The sequence below is a fragment of the Esox lucius genome, chromosome 1 (assembly GCF_011004845.1).
Source record: "Esox lucius isolate fEsoLuc1 chromosome 1, fEsoLuc1.pri, whole genome shotgun sequence".
NCBI classification, from domain to species: domain Eukaryota; kingdom Metazoa; phylum Chordata; class Actinopteri; order Esociformes; family Esocidae; genus Esox; species Esox lucius.
The window spans coordinates 38485793-38505795 of NC_047569.1; the positions used below are offsets into that span (position 1 = coordinate 38485793).

A 20003-nucleotide genomic window follows, 5' to 3' on the forward strand; every position below is an offset into this window, starting at 1 on the left:
CTCTACATATTGTCTACTGAATATCTAGCATTTTAACTATCTGCTAACCCTAACCTACACCGATCAGCCACTAACAGGTGAAGTGAATAACACTGATAATCTCGTTATCATGGCACCTGTAAGTAGGTGGGATATATTAGGCAACAAGTAAACATTGTCTCCTCAAAGTTTATTGCATGAGATAAGTATTTGATACATCAGAAAAGCAGAACTTAATATTTGGTACAGAAACCTTTGTTTGCAATTACAGAGATCATATGTTTCCTGTAGTTCTTGACCAGGTTTGCACACACTGCAGCAGGGATTTTGGCCCACTCCTCCATACAGACCTTCTCCAGATCCTTCAGGTTTCGGGGCTGTCGCTGGGCAATACGGACTTTCAGCTCCCTCCAAAGATTTTCTATTGGGTTCAGGTCTGGAGACTGGCTAGGCCACTCCAGGACCTTGAGATGCTTCTTACGGAACCTATCCTTAGTTTCCCTGGCTGTGTGTTTTGGGTTGTTGTCATGCTGGAAGACCCAGACACGACCCATCTTGAATGCTCTTACTGAGGGAAGGAGGTTGTTGTCCAAGATCACACAACACATGGCCCCATCCATCCTCCCCTCAATACGGTGCAGTCGTCCTGTCCCCTTTGCAGAAAAGCATCCCAAAAGAATTATGTTTCCACCTCCATGCTTCAAGGTTGGGATGGTGTTCTTGGGGTTGTACTCATCCTTCTTCTTCCTCCAAACACAGCGGTGTGGAGTTTAGACCAAAAAGCTCTATTTTTGTCTCATCAGACCACATGACCTTCTCCCATTCCTCCTCTGGATCATCCAGATGGTCATTGGCAAACTTCAGATGGGCCTGGACATGCGCTGGCTTGAGCAGGGGGACCTTGCGTGCGTTGCAGGATTTTAATCCATGAAGGCGTAGTGTGTTAACTAATGGTTTTCTTTGAGACTGTGGTCCCAGCTCTCTTCAGGTCATTGACCAGGTCCTGCCGTGTAGTTCTGGGCTGATCCCTCACCTTCCTTATGATCATTGATGTCCCACGAGGTGAGATCATGCATGGAGCCCCAGACCGAGGGAGACTGACCGTCATCTTGAACTTCTTCCATTTTCGAATAAATGCGCCAACAGTTGTTACCTTCTCACCAAGCTGCTTGCCAATTTTCCTGTAGATTTTCTGGATTTTTGTTTTAGATTCCGTCTCTCACAGTTGAAGTGACCTTTGATAAAAATGACAGACCTCTACATGCTTTGTTAGTAGGAAAACCTGCAAAATCGGCAGTGTATCAAATACTTGTTCTCCCCACTGTAGTTAATGCTGGTACTGATAGAATGGTGTCAGTGCATCGCAGTTTGTTGCGTATGGGGCTGTGCAACCGCAGACCAGTAAGGGTGCCCCTGCTGACCCCTGTCCACTGCTGAAAGCGCCTACTGTACAATGGGCACGTGAGTATCAGCACTGGACCACGGATCAATGGAAAAAGGTGGCCTGGTCTGATGAATCACGTTTCCTTTTACATCATGTGGATGGCCGGGTGCATGTGCGTCACTTACCTGGAGAACACATGGCACCAGGATGCACTATGGGAAGGAGGCAAGCTGGCGGAGGCAAAGTGATGCTTTGGGCAATAGTCTGCTGGGAAAACCCTGGGTCCTGCCATTCATGTGGATGTTACTTTGACACATACAACCCACCTAATCATTGTTGCAAACCATGTGCACCCTTTCATGGCAATGATATTCCTTGATGGCATTGGCCTCTTTCAGCAGGAGAATGCGCCCTGCCGCAAAGCAAAAATTGTTCAGGAATGGTTTGAAAAATACAACAACATGTTCAAGGTGTTGGCCTCTTGGCCTCCAGATTCCCCAGATCTCAATCCAATCGATCATCTGTGGGATGTGCTGGACAAACAGGTCCGATCCATGGAGGACCCACCTTGCAACTTACAGGACATAAAGGATTTGCTCCTAACGTCTTGGTGCCATATACCACAGCACACTTACAGAAGTCTAGTGGAGTCCATGCATTGATGGGTCAAGGCTGTTTTGGAGGCAAAAGGGGGACCCACACAATATTAGGCATGTGGTCATAATGTTATGGCTGATCGGTGTATATCCTAACCCTAAGCTTTATTCTATCCCTAAACCTCACCCTAAACCTTATTCTAAACCTAACCTCAGCAAGCATTTGTTTCTCAACCGACAGTAATACTATCAACAAACTTCCTGTGATCAGATGCAGAAAAAAGAAACTGAAATCGTAGAAATCTTTGGAAGTTTCCGGAATCCTAGGAGATTTTATTCCTCAGGGTTTAACAGTCACAGAACTCCAAGTAAAAAAAGGTGCTTGGTAGAGTGCTTACTGCGTCGTTCTCCATGATGTTCTCCAGTATTCTCACGATGTCTGTGAAGGATGGCCTGGAAGTGTAGGGTTCCGTCCAACAGTCTCTCATGATCTGCAGTCTGTTGGGAAGAGAGAAGGAGGAAATCTAGCGGGTTTTCCAGATCCCATCTGATTCCCTATGGAGATGCTACTAGGACTCCAGTCAAAGGAAGTGCAGTAAACAGAGAATGGGGCAACATTTGGGACTAACGCCTTGATTCCACTCACATCTCGGGACGGCAGCCGTCGGGGTCTTTGTTCTTGTACCCTGCACAGATGTAATAGACCACTGATTCTGACGTCTCCAGGTTGGAGTATGGTAAGGTGCCTGCAAACAGCACACATCCACTGGGTCACTTTAAGTTTGATCTTTTAAGTCTGAATTACTAAATATTCATTAGACAAAGGCTGAGTTTCCAGATGCAGAATTATTTTAGCAAAATATGTAATTTTTAAATGGATTTCAGGATACCTTTGAAACAAATTTGCCAAGTATATTTTTTAAGCATTTTGAAATGTGTTTTAACACAGGGCAGTACTTGGAACACATGGAAATATTCCAAAATACTTCTATTTCATATATACTTTTCTTCAGTTTTCCTTCCAGTGTGGGTCAATCCCATCAGAGATTTCTCCCAATCCTTAATTACCAAAAACTCACCAAACATCTGCATTTCCCACAGCACGATGCCATACGACCACACATCCCCCTTAAAGCTGTAGTAGTTGTTTCTGAAGTACTCTGGGGGGTACCAGCGAAGGGGCACGCGCTCCTACACACACAATGGAAACAGTTAAGTCATCTCATTTACCATCTGTTTCCTGGCCTTCGTTCTGTCTGTACGGTGTAGCCGAGGCTTGGTAGTCACGGGTGCATTTAAGTGGGAAGAGGTCAGATGGTCACTAGGGGGCTTCACTGATTAAGCCTAAAATTAACTTTTTACTCAGAAATTGTGACTGACATTTAAATGCAAAACTGGCGATTTAAAACTGAGAACCGATTGCAACATCATTCCGCACATGCAATGCAATGCAACAATTTCAAAAACACCTATTTTCTGAAGAGTAACTCAAGCCTGTGTTTCTCCTGTAGCCAGAACACTAGGGTTCATCCGACCTTTGGCCTTTTGTTTGGGTCTGGCTAACCAGATTTTCGCTTGAGGGTCATAGAAAGTGTATTCTTGATTTAAACACCACATCGTACTTTTTCCCCCTGAATATATAAAACCCTGTGTCCAAAAAAAGTTGGTAAATGAATATAAATGAAAACAGAATGCAAGGAACACAGTATGTACTCCAGCTCTACATTACCCAGCTGCACCTTCCGTTACTGGAGGTTGTATGTACTTCAGATTAAGTTGAGTAACCAAGGAACTTGAACACTTTCATCTTGTTTTCCACTGACCGCAGAATCTGCTATACAAGTTTAACCTGCTATGATCTAAAGCCATCTTCAAAGGTCACGTTCTCATCTAGAGTGAAACCAAGGTGACATTTATAGGGCCCAGTATAAGAGAGTGGTTGAACAGTCTGGGTCTCCCAGTCATTTAACTTCTGGATGTGGGCTGCTGATTCTGCCTGTTTGTGCGCACTTTCGCGTGCGCATGCGACTGACCCGTGGGGTTTTCCTTCGGCTGCTGCGGTAGCTCCTCACTCGGGTCAGGTCCCTGGCCAGACCAAACTCTGCCACTTTGACCTCCCAGGGAAACCTGTTCACCATGATGTTTCTGAGGGCCAGGTCACAGTGCACCACCTAGAAGGACAGATCCTGCATCAGTTAATGTGGGCTGAACTGGAGGAATCACGATGCAAGAACAGATCTCACATCAGTAGCTGTCACCTGAATTATGTGTACTATATGATCATAAGAACAGATCCCACATCAGTAGCTGTCACCTGAATTATGTGTACTATATGATCATAAGAACAGATCCCAAATCAGTAGCTGTCACCTGAAATATGTGTAAAATATGATCATATGAACAGATCCCACATCAGTAACAGTCCATTTTAACAGACCATTTTCCAACCATCTCTGTCAGATATTGTGTATGCTACTTTCAAAGGACATTATCCCAGAATTGAACTAGAGAATTGAAATGGTTGGCTGTTTTGTGAAGAGTAAGTTGACTGGGTTGGACAGTTATGTTGTACTTAGATTACATTTAGTTCCGATACTTGGGGTCTTCTGCCTTGGGCAAGAGTGGCTTCTAAAATCAACTTTCACATGAGTAAACAGCTGGATTTTCTCTTAGAGCATGCCAGCACACAGTTACAGTAAGGGGGAAAAGTATTTGATCGCCTGCTGATCTTGTATGTTTGCCAACTGACAAAGGAATGATCAGCCTATAATTTTAATGGTAGGTTTATTTGAACAGCAAGAGACAGAATAACAACAAAAACATCCAAAATGTTATACATAGATTTGCATTTTAATGAGTGAAATAAGTATTCGAGCCCTCTGCAAATAATTTACTTGGTGGCAAAAGCCTTGTTGGGAATCACAGAGGTCAGACGTTTCTTGTAGTTGGCCAACAGGTCTGCACACATCTCAGGAGGGATTTTGTCCCACTCCTCTTTGACAGATACTCTCAAAGTCATTAAGGTTTTGAGGCTGATGTTTGGCAACTCGAACCTTCAGCTCCTTCCAGGCCACTCCAGGACCTTAATGTGCTTCTTCTTGAGCCATTCCTTTGTTGCCTTGGCCATGTGTTTTGGATCAATTTAATGCTGGAATACCCATCCACGACCCATTTTCAATGCCCTGGCAGAGGGAAGGAGGTTCTCACCCATGGATTTGACGGTACATGGCCCCGTCCATCGTCCCTTTGATGTGGTGAAGTTGTGCAGAAAAACACCACCATAGCATAATGATTCCACCTCCATGTTTGACAGTGGGGATGGTGTTCTTGGGGTCATAGGCAGCATTTCTGCTCCTCCAAACACAATGAGTTGAGTTGATGCCAAAGAGCTCGATTTTTGTCTCATCTGACCAAAACACTTTCACCCAGTTCTCCTCTGAATCATTCAGATGTTCATTAGCAAACTGCAGACCGGCCTGTAAATGAGCTTTCTTGAGCAGGGGGACCTTGCGGGTGCTGCAGGATTTTAGTCCTTCACGGCGCAGAATGTTGCCAATTGTTTTCTTGGTGACTATGGTCCCAGCTTCCTTGAGATCATTGATCTCAAGATCCTCCTGTGTAGTTCTGGGCTGATTCCTCATCGTTCTCATGAACATTGCAAATCCACGAGGTGAGATCTTGCATGGAGCCCCAGACCGAGGGAGATTGACAGTTCTTTTGGGTTTCTTCCATTTGCGAATAATCACAGCAACTGTTGTCACCTTCTCACCAAGCTGCTTGGCGATGGTCTTGTAGCCCATTCCAGCCTTGTCAGGGTCTACAATCTTGTCCCTGACATCCTTGGACAGCTCTTTGGTCTTGGCTATGACGGAGAGTTTGGAATATGATTGATTGATTGCTTCTGTGGACAGGTGTCATTTATACAGGTAACAAGCTGAGATTAGGAGCACTCCCTTTAAGAGAGTGTGCTCCTAATCTCAGCTCATTACCTGTATAAAAGACACCTGGGAGCGAGAAATATTTCTGATTAAGAGGGGATCAAATACTTATTTCACTCATTAAAATGCAAATCATTTTTGACATGCGTTTTTCAAGATTTTGTTGTTGTTATTCTGTAGCTCACTGTTCACATAAACCTACCATTAAAATTATAGACTGATCATTTCTTTGGCAGTGGGCAAACGAACAAAATCAGCAGGGGATCAAAAAAAATTCCCCTCACTGTAAGTAACTGGGTTTAGGCTGTATGGTTTTCTCATAAAGAATGACAGAGGTGAAGGAAACTGGGCACCATTTTGGATCTCAGGGGTTCCATGGCTAGTGCGATGTGAGGAAACCGGTACCATTTTGGATCTCAGGTGTTCCATGGCTAGTGCGATGTGATAGGAGGCGATGGTGAACAGGCTCTGCAGCTCAGGGTCAGGGGTCAGCTTGTCTTTGTTGGTCTGTAGGAAGCTACGCAGGGTGCCAGAGCTCACAAACTCCATTATCAACACATAGGGCTCTGCAATGAAACACACACACGACACAGAATGCAGAATGTCACTACTTACAGAAATGTACAGAGATAAAACTTCAAAGCAATAATAGTCTTAACAGTTCTATGTGGTTGTTGTGTGAAGACAGTAATGTTTCCATTTTAGACGACGGGTGTTTTCCCGCATTACCCTCTGTGATGTTCCAGTCTAGCAGCTGCAGGACATTCTTGTGGTGCACCAGCTTCCTCATGATGGACACCTCCATCTCCACGCGCTTAGGGGTCACACCTGGGAGAATACAAGTGGATGGTTTTAGGGGTCACTCCTGGGAGAATACAAGAGGATGGTTTAGGGGTCACACCTGGGAGAATACAAGAGGATGGTTTAGGGGTCACTCCTAGGAGAATACAAGAGGATGGTTTAGGGGTCACACCTAGGAGAATACAAGAGGATGGTTTAGGGGTCACACCTGGGAGAATACAAGAGGATGGTTTAGGGGTCACTCCTGGGAGAATACAAGAGGATGGTTTAGGGGTCACTCCTAGGAGAATACAAGAGGATGGTTTAGGGGTCACACCTGGGAGAATACAAGAGGATGGTTTAGGGGTCACTCCTAGGAGAATACAAGAGGATGGTTTAGGGGTCACACCTGGGAGAATACAAGAGGATGGTTTAGGGGTCACACCTGGGAGAATACAAGAGGATGGTTTAGGGGTCACTCCTAGGAGAATACAAGAGGATGGTTTAGGGGTCACTCCTAGGAGAATACAAGAGGATGGTTTAGGGGTCACACATACAGGATGCAAATGGATGGAAATATTACTTATTTAGTCAAATGTTTTTTTCAGATTTGGGTATGTCACCTGATCTCACATCGGAATGCCATTTGGGACATGGTCCCATGAGGTTCAGTATTAGTTTTGGAACACTTCCTGTTTGACCTATTAGATTTCGGGGGCTGACCCCGCTGTGAGGTATTCCTGGAAATCCCTTCGGCAACCATTACTTAAATAAAAAGGTACTTAAAATGAACAGTTGAATTACTGCTCATTTCTCAATAATTAGAAAACGGTGGTGAACTAGTCCGTCGTACCCTCTTTGGCGATCTTGCAGGTGAACATCTCATGGCCCTTGCAGGTTCCCCGTGTCATCCTGGCCTTGTAGAAGATGCCCTCCTTCCCAGCTTTGATGAGCTGCAGCAGGCTCAGGTCTGACTTGGTGAAGCGAGGGCCCTGGGGACAATCAGACGAGTGTTGTTCCACTCACAGACACACCAAATGTTCTGCATTCATAAACGGGAAACGTTGGCTTTTCTACCTTTACTGCTGTAGACACAGTTCAGTGGTTATTAAAGACGGGGTAACAGGGCAGCAGCTGGATTTGAATCCGTGGCTACCAGCGTTATGCCACATTTAACCACTACACTGTTATAAAATGTATGTTTAGGTTGCTTCACACACATCTTACAGCAGCAGATCATTTGTTGGAAGTGTAGATCGTGTGTGTGTGTGTGTGTGTGTGTATTTACATACCTGTTGCTGAGCCCTCCATGGCAGCCGGGGCGCGACTGTCAGTGGTTTCTGCTCCTCTCCCTCCCTGTCTCCCTTCCCCATGGGCTTGTCTGAGGTGACAGGGAATGCGCACGCAGCAGAGAGCACCGGGGAGTCCCGGGCCCAGGCTACATTACCCAGAGGCCTTCCCCCTTGCAGTTCCCGAATGGTCTGCATTAAGGAACGATACCTGACAATGATGGAGAAATGGAGGTTCTGAGCTTGTCTGGTTTTTAGAAGCAAACTGACATGTACATACACCCTTATGGAGTCAGTGGTTTTGATCAGAGGTCTGAAAATGTTAAGAATTGTCCAACAAGTTCCTAACTAAGACCTAAATGATCAGGTAAAGGAAGTTTCATTTAGGTCTTCATTTGGAACTTCCCTCACCTGGTGAACACAGCCAAATACTTAAACTTTGTACTTTTTACACCCCTGGTTTTGACATATTGGTCATCTGAACAATTTGTGTGTGTGTCATTTTAAAACAGTTTGATCATTAACCTGACTGTGTCTGGCTATGTATGTCTTAGAATTTCCACCCGGCGCAGTCGGAAAATGGCCTCCTCTTCTCGTTTTCATGTTGATTCCCATCTTCATAATGATGTCAATATAATGGAGTATTGGAGGCTGGTTCAACTCAAGGTGTCAAAAGTGTGCAGACCCCAACTAAAGTAAGAAGTGCTGTGTTAATTAACTTTTATAAACTAGTTTGTGTGATCATTGTTAACAAGATTAAAAGCAGAGCTTTTTCAGCAGCGTGTGTATTCCGTGGCCTATAAAGAAATGATGATCTGCCTATTTTAAGCATGATATCGGTTTGCCACAATGTACGCAGACCTGCATCTCAAGTCTTCACTTTGCTCAGTTTTACACCTTGCCTCTCCACAGCCTATTAACTGTTCCTCTACATTCTTATGGCTTTATGTGGAAAATACAGGGCAGTGCAAAAGTCTTAGGCGCCTGAATGTTGAACTAACATTCAGGTGCACCCATTCACTCGAGTGGGTGTGTCCAAACTTTTCACTGGTCCTGTATATTTTTTACACATTTGTTTTACAAATAAACACCAACTACTCAAACAACTGGCTTTAGTTCGACTTCCAGGTGCCTAAGACTTTGCACATGACTGTATGGACAAATTCTAAGGATGTGGTTTGTGGTTTGATTAACCCTGTAGTAGAACCAGCAAATGATCCACTTGCCGCTAATTGCTGATAAAAGCCAAGCTAGACAGTTAACGGTCAGGCAGAGTGGCAAAAGGATTGATCATTTGTTTGGTCAACAATGACACCTCCACTTCAAAAAAAGATCCTATTTATATTCCGTACTACTTCCTGTGGCCTTTTCTGCAAAAAAATGAATCATCCCATGTGAGTGCCTCGTAGGCATGCCAGAAAAGGGAAGTACAGAAACAACAGGGAGAGATTTGCAGGCGAGCTGATGAGCACATTTTGGTGGGCTGGAAGATATAACCAGAAAAACATCAAATGCCAAGAAGCGGGAAAAAGCACAACCCTAAGCCAGAAAATACAACGCTCAAGAAAAGTTTGACAAATCTCCCCTACTTGATTTAATGTTGGACCTGGATTGTTTCAAACAGTCTCTGACCATAGCGCTCCTGCATCTGCGTTGCTTGCTCGTTATCTAAAGGTTCAGGCTGGTTGTACAAGCACTTTGTGACAACTGCTGATGTGAAAAGGGCTTCGTATAATGTAAGGAATGTCCATATGGGACTGACTGACAGAAAATGATGCAGACGCTGTCTTGACTGTATTGTCTAGCTTGTTTAAAGATCAACAACTTTTTTATGAGTACCAACAGCAACAAGCATAGGATCTTAGTTTGATCTTCCTGTTGCAGGATATCTTTTCGTCCATGTGGTAAATGGACAAAACCTACAGATGTTCTTTAACGTTCAAAACTTGTGCGGCGCGTCATCTGTTGTGATATAGACGTCGGCCCGCGTTTCAGGTCTTTTCCACTGTGTTCGAGTCTTACGAACCTGCCAATATGAACCACTTATCAGTTTCACTGTTTTAATCAATTAATTCTGTTTAATCAGTGTAACACGTTATGGAAAAGGAACAAGAACGTTAAGGCCCCAATTGTTTGAGCTACAAATTTACGTCTTAGTGGTTTTCTGCTGTGAATAACAACGGGAGCTACATTTCTGAAGGTGTCTTAACAAAAACAATAGGACCTAATGATTGGAGCCGGAAAACTAATAAATACAATATAATACAATGAATATCTGTTAAGCAATGTTTTACAATGTTATTCTATTAACCTTAGCAATAAAAGACAGGTTCACAATAAAAAAAAAAACTATAATAAAAAAGGTATTTACCTTTAAATGTTCTAAAACCATAAATCAAACTTTTCCAAAAAACACTTCTTAAGTTAGTCATTTACATTTTGTAATTACAGTACATCCCCGTATCCGCCAGGGATGGGTTCTGCCAACCCCCGCGGATGTGGAAAATCTCGTTTAAGTATTAATTCAACACAATCGCATCTAGGATAACAACATATCGTGCGCGTGACCGTTTATTTGCATAATTGTTATGTAATGGACAGTTTACTTTATATTTTCTTTATATTTGCACTTCATGCAATTAACCGGATCGACGCTTGGATGGCTGAAATTAGTGCGTTTTTAGAATTTCGGACTTCTTGAAAAAAATTCTGCGGATACTTGAGTTTGCGAATGTGGAACTGTGGATAGCTGGGGGAATACTGTACAACCTTTTTTCACTTCCAAAAAAACTTATGAGAATAATAATTCTGAACAATTAAAATCTCCCGTTGCTGCAGGAATCTTTTCCCAATTAATACTGTACTACCATAGCCGTCACCGGCCCATTTCAAACCACCCAGGAACACCCAAAAGGCCCTGTAAGGTAGCGACCAACCTGAACAAGACCATTTCTTCAAAATCCATAGCTGTCTTACTTTTTAAACCACACCATCCCCAGCACCAGAAAAGCCACGAAGGCAAACAGGCACACCCCGATGAGGGGGTAATGAGTCTGGATGAGCATGCCGTTGCACCTGTCCCCAGGCGCACATTCCGCCGGCTTATTACCTGTTTTGGACACAGGGTTATTTACATAGTGACTCAATTCCATTTCAATTGCTTTCCATAACCTTTCAGGAGCGCAACTTACCTGAGTGGTTAGAGGGCGCCGGCATTTCTTCAATTCAGATGTCCTTCATGTAGACAGCTTGCCAATGATGAATCAGGTCTTATGAGGAACCGGTACCGTTTATAAATCCGTCGACATATCCCCTGTGGTGAAATGGCCCCTGGTGAGGCTCCAAAACAAACTCAACACTTAAGTGGGCGATTCAGACCCTCGAGACAACGGCTGGGCCTCAATGCCTGATTCTCTGCAGGTCACCGCAATGTGAACTGTTACAGCAAAATGCAACTCAACTTCACTCTGAGATCTTGAGAGAAAGACCACTTGAATTGACAGGTTTAGAGGAAACGGAGAGCACATCATCATGTCCTGTGCCACTGTAGTCAGTAGGAGGGGTTTGGTAAGCAACAACTTCAGTGCTCAGAGGGGAAATGCACAGTAGCATTCAGTGGTTTTCAAAACCCCCTCAAGCAGTATGACTGAGAGACCTACAGAATCCAAACAATGAAAACACGCTCAAGAGCAAGTCTTAGAAAATTAAATAATATGCATAGCAGTTGGTTGGGCGATTTCCAAGGAGCACCTGAATTAGACAGCTAGGCTGTTGATGTCACTACCATTGGAAACAATAAATCAACATTGTAATAATACCATGTGACCTCTCTACCTCGACATTATGTCCTGATCCTTTTCGCACACACCCTAGACACTACGGAAGTCACTGGAAAATCCCTGCTGATGATACTTCCCTGTTGTGGGCGACGTTTGCCATATTGCCACATGGGGATTCCCAGGTCCAGCAACTCGTCAGCCAGCAACATTGCGAATTGAGACGATGTCTTAATCGTAGCGTCTACCATTTTCACACGGTTCAGATCGGAATAGGGACACGATCTTAACGGGATTCGGTTCACATTAGCTGGGACGACCGCAGAGATCTGGCGGACGGTTTAGAAAGCCCCGGCCCCTCCCGGCGTACCATTACCCCAATATAGTGGGTCCATAGGGGTCCGGACCGCCGCAGCAGAACGGAACCCAGCGGCGGTGAAGGCCTGTGGTTCCCAGTCACGTACTACAGAAAGTATGTCAACACGACAGACAATACCAAGAGCCACACTGGTCACACAACTGCACTCTGCAGGCAGACGGAAGAACCAACCCACTGACTGATGGACTTGATTGCATCTGTCGTATTTAATATGTGGATTTCTGTTACAGATCAGCGATGTTGCCACTCCGTATACAGCTACAGTACATGTCATTTTATTTTTTCCTTTACAGTTCATATTCAAAGACATCCGATTTATGGACTTATTTACAAAACAAAAACGTTATGTACATCTGCAATGTCAGTGCAATGTGATTTTGATTCAGGTGACAACACTTTTCAAAGCAACAAAAAGGTCATTAAGTTATTATCTCTCTTTTAAGGTCATCAAAAATAAACTTTAACAAAACAGAAACGCACTAGACTGAGGACAGAGACATTTCTGTAGCAGATTGCACTTGGATAACTGCCAATGGGTCAAAACCATTCAGCCACCGAGGAATGACTGATTAGTTAATAAATTAGCCATGCTTTTCACAGAATTAAAATCACAAGAGTTTTAAAAGAAACAAAGAGTCCATAGCTCAGTTTGCAATCCCAACCGAGCATCACTAACTGAGACGGAAGTGGTAAAAAAATAAAAAATAAAAAATAAACATTCATTTTGGCTTCCAGGCAATCGTCCGTGGGTCTTACAGCAGGTCAGAACAACTGAGGACATGGAAAGAAAATCCGGTGAGACACTGCGTCATAAATGGCAGCCTACGTCCTATGCAGTGCACCCCTTTTGAAATAGGGTGCCATTTTGGAGCCCCGTCCTCACTTCCTGTCTTGTTTAAAATAGCCTGAGAGCGGTGGTCTATCTAGGCCAACAGCACGGGGCCTGTTCAGAGCACTGGCGTCTTTAGGAGCCGCAACGCAAGCAGTGAACAAACTCTAACTCATGCAGAAGCGACATGTAGACAGAAGCTTTGATTTGGCATGATGTTTGAACCTAATTTCCTCTTGATCTCATGCCACACTAACCCTCAGCTCAGTGGGAAGCAAGTACTGGGCAACAACTGGTTCCTGGTCATCGTTTTGCAATTAATGAAGGGTGAGGGTAACATTAAAAAAAACACAATAACGTTAATTAATGCAATTTGCAGTACAATTACAAACATTTTCTAACAAGGAAAATAAAGGTTTCCTTCACCAGCAGACATGTTCTTCAGTACATCCACAAAGATCATCAGAACCCCCCCCGACCCCCGTTAAATAAAGCAGCAAGAACCTTTAAGGGATTAATCACTTCACATTCTTTTGAATGATTCTGGAAGTTGGACAACTTCACTGTTAGAGAACATTTAGAAGGCTAGTTCTTTTAGAACTAGAATCATAAGTGATGAGACCATTTAACATTCTGTTGTTTACCAGGTCAGGAACTGATAAATGTTCACAGTGATCTAAAAAAGATGGTAGCTCAGCAAAAGCTTTGCTACTAAAAGTCAGACAAAACAGACAAACATGGTGTCCATATTTTGATGAATTCCTCTAGTACAAAGTTGGCCAGGATTCTAAATTGATGCCCCAAAACAGAACATATGACTTTGAATTCTAGATTATAATCTAGAATAAACTATCCTCTGTCAGTCAACGGAATTGCCAACACTGTACAAATAATTCAGTCTTCTGACCCAATCAGTGTCTTTTTTCATTTCTGCACTACAATAGGAGCATTTGCTTGGCCTCTAGGCCTACAATCTGTGGAGGACTTTGGCTTTACTACGTCCTGTCAACACCAACATGACGTGGAAATAGACAGACGTACTGCCAATACATTTGGCTAGTGGCTTGGGTACAGTCATGGACAGATACAGTAAAACCTGACATCGACGCCTTACTAATGCTGTTATAAGACATCATAACATTGCTATAACACCTTCTTAGTGCTCTTATACGACGTCATAGCTCAGCTATAACGACTTCCTAGTGCTGTTGAAACATCAGTACGTCGCAACACCTGTAGCAGCATATCTGTCCGAAAACATGAAGTGATTGGTGGGGAAATCAATAACCTGACACTGGAAGTCATTCTTATGACAGCGATATGTAGACCATCCTGGCAGTCTTACATGAATCCCAAATGGCACCCTACTACCAAATTTAGTGCACTACTTTTAACAAGGGCTTATGGGGCTATAGTGCACTATGTATGGAATGTCCTGTATCACCAGACTGACTCTATATAATGTGCTGTGGACACTAACAGTAGTGATAACAACCCCCCCCCCCCCCACCCAACAAAATATGCCATTAAAAAATAACCGCAATGATAAAAATAAATCTCTATAAAATAAGTATTTGGAGAAAATAATAAATTAAAATATTTATGTACATACATATACTTCTAACGTAAAGCGTCTCTTTGAATCATACTCAATGGCACCTGAACACCATCTAGTTAAAACAACCCGGAAGTCAATCAGTGTTGGGTACTTCAGAGATTGCACAATTTAAGTGAAACACCTCAATTGCTGGGCTCTTTTATCATTAAGGGATATAAATCATTTTCGTCGAGTGAAAATAATACTTTGAGAACTCCCCTAAATATTTAACCATTACAATTTGGCCAGTTAAAAGCATGCTAGTGAGGTAGGTAGCACTATGAGTAGCAAGTCCAGTTCTGCTACAGGCGTTTCACTACTGAGGACAGAGATCAAAACTTTTGGAGAAACCCACACTCAAAACCACCACACGGTCATGTCTAGATGATCGTCACGCTGAGTTACAGAGCGAGACGTTACGGAGCTGCGTACACATATTCTGACGGCTGCAGGTGAGGAAAGTGCACAACCGGTTACATCAGCTGATGATCCAACACATCAAAGTGTCTGTTTCTGGAGGTTCCACGTGTAGCTCAGAGTGCGCCGGTTCAGTGCCTCAAACCAGGCTTGAATATTGTTCTCTCGGCGTCCCGGACGATGGCTCTCTATGCTTAAAGCTGAAACGAGCCATTCAGAACGACAGGACGGGCGCCGCCCTCCGAAGACACGACAGACGCCATGCCGTCTGAGTGTCCCGGCGCACGACGACTCGGTCCGGCGACACTGTTGTGCTTCCCAGTGACCACTGGGGGGGCGAAGCGTTGTGTCTTGCCCCCAGGCGGCTCGACTGGATTCGTTTGTCCGGAGACACAGGCATTGTATGAGAGATGGGTGGAAGACTGTGGCCACATCTGAAATAGCGTCCTATTCCCTATATAGTATACTACTTTTGATCAGTGCCCCATGGCTCCATCCATCCCTATGGGGTCCTGGTCAAAGGTACTGTACCAGGTAGGGAACAGGGCCCAATTAGGATCACTGTAGGACGCAGTACTTCTTGTAGTCGGACTCAAAGTCGTCGTCCATACTGGTGGTGTCGGCCATCTTCTTGCCGTCGGTCTTTGGAAGGAACTGGGAATAGTCCACCCCCTGTTGTTCATAGAACAGGATGTAGGCCGACTCTGTGTCAATCTCTTCCGAGTGCACCTCCTGTTCAGGGAGGGGGGAGAAACACGCACTTGAGAAGCGATGCACGTGCCATTTAAAACAAATGATTACGAATGGTTTTGCTTTGGTAAACTTGCGCAGTGGCGATTGGTGACCGGTATGTGTGGAGATGGCGGTGACCGGTATGTGTGGAGATGGCGGTGACCGGTATGTGTGATGATGGCGGTGACCGGTATGTGTGATGATGGCGGTGACCGGTATGTGTGGAGATGGCGGTGACCGGTATGTGTGGAGATGGCGGTGACCGGTATGTGTGGAGATGGCGGTGACCGGTATGTGTGGAGATGGCGGTGACCGGTATGTGTGGAGATGGCGGTGACCGGTATGTGTGGAGATGGCGGTGACCGGTATGTGTGGAGATGGCGGTGACCGGTATGTGTGATGATGGCGGTGACCGGTATGTGTGATGATGGCGGTGACCGGTATGTGTGGTGGTGGCGGTGACCGGTATGTGTGGTGGTGGCGGTGACCGGTATGTGTGGTGGTGGCGGTGACCGGTATGTGTGGTGGCGGTGACCGGTATGTGTGGTGGTGGCGGTGACCGGTATGTGTGGTGGTGGCGGTGACCGGTATGTGTGGTGGCGGTGACCGGTATGTGTGGTGGCGGTGACCGGTATGTGTGGTGGCGGTGACCGGTATGTGTGGTGGCGGTGACCGGTATGTGTGGTGGCGGTGACCGGTATGTGTGTGTGTGTGTGTGTCTCTCTTACCTTACAACTGCTGTCATTGTAACAGTACCACTTGTCATTGGGGTTTTTGGCATAGGTCACATAATGACCTCCTCCCATTATACCGGAATGGCACTGAGGAGAGAGAGGGAGAGACACCAAATAACGGGATGCGTTAAACCACCTGAGGCGTATCTTAGGAGGCCAGACCTTCAATCCACTTTGGCATCACTTACTGAAATTGCATATAAGTTGTAGATATTCTCCAGGCTGTGGTCTCCCTGGGTCAGGGCGCTGGGGGTCTCTGGGTCCGTGCTGGGCTCCAAGCCGTCACTGTTCCCGTTCATCACAATGACATCACTGAGGCTGCTGGAGGCTTCTGTAGTCAACGTATCCGTCCCGCTCCCCGGCGCCCCCCCACTGGACCCCCCCGTCCCCGGTAGCCTGTCTGTGTGTGCCTGCGACTCCCCCTCCCTGGGTTCGGCTCCGCCGTCCCTGGTGACACCCTCCAGGTTCTCCTTGCTGTTGGAGAGGCGGTGGCGGCTGCCCAGCTGGGGAAGGCGAAGGCGGGGCTGTCTACGGCCCAACCCCCCCGACCCTCCTCCTGCCTTGGGGCTACCGGAAGGGCTGGCGTTTCGACTGACATATGGCGGAGGGGCTGACTTCCTGCCCGAGGCCGGAGATGCTGTGCGGAGAGACAGGAGACGACAGATCAGGCACGCTGTCTCGTTTCTCACTTCCTCTGTCAATGTACCACCATGAATACAGCTTCTAAAAATAACAGCCACTGCAGCCTGCAGGTTTGTCAGTTCTTTGAAATGCATCTTGAACAGAAAGGCACTTATCACCAACTCCTTTCTACACTGAAGACATTCACAGTGCTGAAGCATGATCCGGGTACAGTGACACAGCAGGTCTATTCGAAATGTTTGCCGATTGTAAACAAGCTAGCTGGCTAACGTCGTCTGTATCTTAAATCCTTGAGGCGGCTAAACCAGGAAACTTAATTTAAAAAGCATCCGCAGACATCAGCAAGTGAGACAGGTGAAGGATTGAATAAAACCTTGTGATTCCAACCTGATTCAGCCCAAAGAGCTCTAGTGAAGGGGATAGGGGATAGGGTGTGATTTGGGATGCAGCCAGACGTGAGATAAGAACTTTGAGATTGATGACATCGGACCTTTGACGACGTTGAGGAAGCCAGCAGGGGCGGAGACAGAAGAGACGGTCTCTCCTCCCCCTATACTCAGTAGCTCCTCCCCCTCACTACGGCTCTGAAGGCAGTGAAGCTCCGCCTCCCGGGGAGCCAGGTAAATGCTCGGGTCAAAACCCTCCCTGGGAAACTTGACGATCTTCTGGGACTTGATCCAGCGGCCGTTCACAAACTGGAACCGCTTCAGGTGGACGATCTGTAAGGCAGAGCCCAGCAACATCAGCAGGTGAAACACATAGGCACAGACTCGTTACAATGTTAACCACGAGCTCTTGGTATTTTACGATCATAAATCTGCATGCATGAGGAATCATTTTAATCAATGGGATCAAGTCTGCCAGCTGGCAACAATGCTGTTCCCAGTCATCTGTTCACTATCGAACACCTCCTGATGGAACCTTTTAGATCCGGTCTGAATCTAGCTTTGCTACGACAGGCAGACTCGCACTGTCTAGGAACGTGGTTCTGTTCTGTCCACTTCACCGGGCCAGTGTCTGTGCGCACGGGTTCTGACCAGGATGGGCGGCAGCCTCCAGAGGTCCAGTTTCTTGGTGGCCAAGCGGTGGGTCTTGCACTTGGAGCAGTAGTACAGCTCGTTCTCCCCCAGCTCCTCCTCGCTGGTGAAGGCCTTCAGGCAGCTGTCCAGACTGATGGGCTCCGCCTGGGCCCTGCGACTCTGCTGGACACTGCTGTGCTCCTCCACGACCTGGGGAGGAGGAGGTGGGGTGTTAGGATATAGACTGACAGTTATCGGGGGGACCTGTGACTCTACTGCGCTCCTCTACGACCTGGGGAGGAGGAGGTGGGGTGTTAGGATATAGACTGACAGTTATGGGGGGGACCTGTGACTCTGCTGCGCTCCTCTACGACCTGGGGAGGAGGAGGTGGGGTGTTAGGATATAGACTGACAGTTATGGGGGGGGACCTGTGACTCTGCTGCGCTCCTCTACGACCTGGGGAGGAGGAGGTGGGGTGTTAGGATATAGACTGACAGGGGACATAGTGATGGAAGGGGTACAGGGGTAGATTTGACAGTAGTTCTCAACCTGTGTTCGTGCGGAACATATTCTCTGATCTCCAGCAGCTGCTCAAAGCACTGGAAGTAGGCCATTGTTTCCTTTACAATCTGGAGACACCTATGAGACCTGCTAGAGGATGCACACGTCTTCCCAGTATGAACAAGTTCTGCATGATATTCAGTAGGTATTAACCTTCTCCTGTGAGGTCTGATAGCGGAGGTGCAGGGCTGTGGGATCCCAGTCGACGGCGATGTAGGTGTTCTCCACTGAGGCCCTGTCCTCGGTACATTCAACCGCGCAACCCCGGCAGAACCTGAACACAGACACACACTTTTACTATCATGGGTGGGGACTATCAAAAACGACCGTTTTACCCAACCCCCAACCTTAACCTCAATAACCTTTATGTCTACCTTAACCTAACCTAACTCTTAAACCTAACGTTCATCGTCTAAACGTAATCCTAATTCTAATACTAAACTTAATCCCCGGACACAAAGCTTCTTCGAGGATCCGTCAAATGTCCTTACTTTGCATGATTCTCAAACACACACACACACACACACACACAGTATCAAGTATCGGTACTGTGTTCTGTTGTTGTTATTTGTATTCTTAAGAGTGGGGCAGTCCTACTGCTTTCTCATTTCCTATCCCTTTCCTACAGACAGAACAGTAAAGAAAAGTAGGGTTTGGATATGACATATAAAACCGTAAAACTGTTTTCCTCCTGTCCTGTACATATGACTAATAAAAACACAAAAGTTGTGCGGGAACATCAGACAGACACATGCTAACACAGCATCCCCCCAACATGTTTCTCTCCATCAGATACAGCAATATGACAGAAGTGTGTATTTTGACGAGGATGATGAAGGCCTCACCTGTACCAAGGACACCAGGCACAGGAGTTTCCATCCTTGGCCACCACCCGCAATGTGAATGGATACTGGTAGCCCATGCTGTCGTCACTGCAGCGGAAACAAAAACAGAACATGATGAAGGACAAGCAACATAACCGCCCAACTACATCAAAGCAAAGACCGGCAGATCATCTAGCCACGCTCAAATGGACACGGAAAAACACTCAAACTGAGCTTGAATAATTTCTGTGAGCGTTACTTTCTGCACCGTCAAGAATCACAGACAAATGCCTTTTCAGCATTAGTCAGCAATGTTCAATGATGAAGTTATTATTAAGTTAAAATAATGAATGCCAAGAGGTGTCTAATCAGGGTGCACCCTGGGAGGGAGGAGGGACGTGGTGGACGTGTCGGCAGTGTCAGTGACCCTTAAAAACAAAAACAGATTTGGAAACCACAGCCTGGAAAATAAATCTATGTAAATCCTGAAAGAAAATTGATGTGGTCTTAATGTTTCTAGGGGTAA

General features: G+C 45.7%; 2 protein-coding genes across 4 annotated transcripts in view; both read right to left on the minus strand.

Annotated features, from left to right (window-relative positions):
- The window catches only part of si:ch211-167j9.5 (fibroblast growth factor receptor homolog 1), a 14184-nt gene extending 1218 nt beyond the window's left edge, over positions 1-12966 (minus strand). Inside the window, exons 1-10 of the mRNA XM_029122958.2 lie at positions 11158-12966; positions 10943-11075; positions 7970-8177; positions 7531-7669; positions 6627-6725; positions 6303-6463; positions 3993-4130; positions 3039-3150; positions 2606-2705; positions 2358-2457 (exon numbers count right to left, since the gene is read on the minus strand). Of these exons, the coding sequence (XP_028978791.1) occupies positions 2358-2457; positions 2606-2705; positions 3039-3150; positions 3993-4130; positions 6303-6463; positions 6627-6725; positions 7531-7669; positions 7970-8177; positions 10943-11075; positions 11158-11182 (1215 nt within the window). The 5' untranslated portion in view covers positions 11183-12966. The remainder of the gene's footprint in view (positions 1-2357; positions 2458-2605; positions 2706-3038; positions 3151-3992; positions 4131-6302; positions 6464-6626; positions 6726-7530; positions 7670-7969; positions 8178-10942; positions 11076-11157) is intronic.
- A 1511-nt stretch (positions 12967-14477) lies between these two features.
- Positions 14478-20003, minus strand: part of usp32 (ubiquitin specific peptidase 32) — a 57648-nt gene continuing 52122 nt past the window's right edge. For all 3 annotated transcript variants that reach the window (XM_029121635.2, XM_029121628.2, XM_029121655.2), the window contains 7 exons: positions 19499-19585; positions 18807-18927; positions 18110-18301; positions 17563-17791; positions 16619-17067; positions 16425-16517; positions 14478-15696 (listed from right to left, as the gene is read on the minus strand). In XM_029121635.2, coding sequence (XP_028977468.2) covers positions 15523-15696; positions 16425-16517; positions 16619-17067; positions 17563-17791; positions 18110-18301; positions 18807-18927; positions 19499-19585 — 1345 coding nt within the window. In that variant the 3' untranslated portion in view covers positions 14478-15522. The remainder of the gene's footprint in view (positions 15697-16424; positions 16518-16618; positions 17068-17562; positions 17792-18109; positions 18302-18806; positions 18928-19498; positions 19586-20003) is intronic.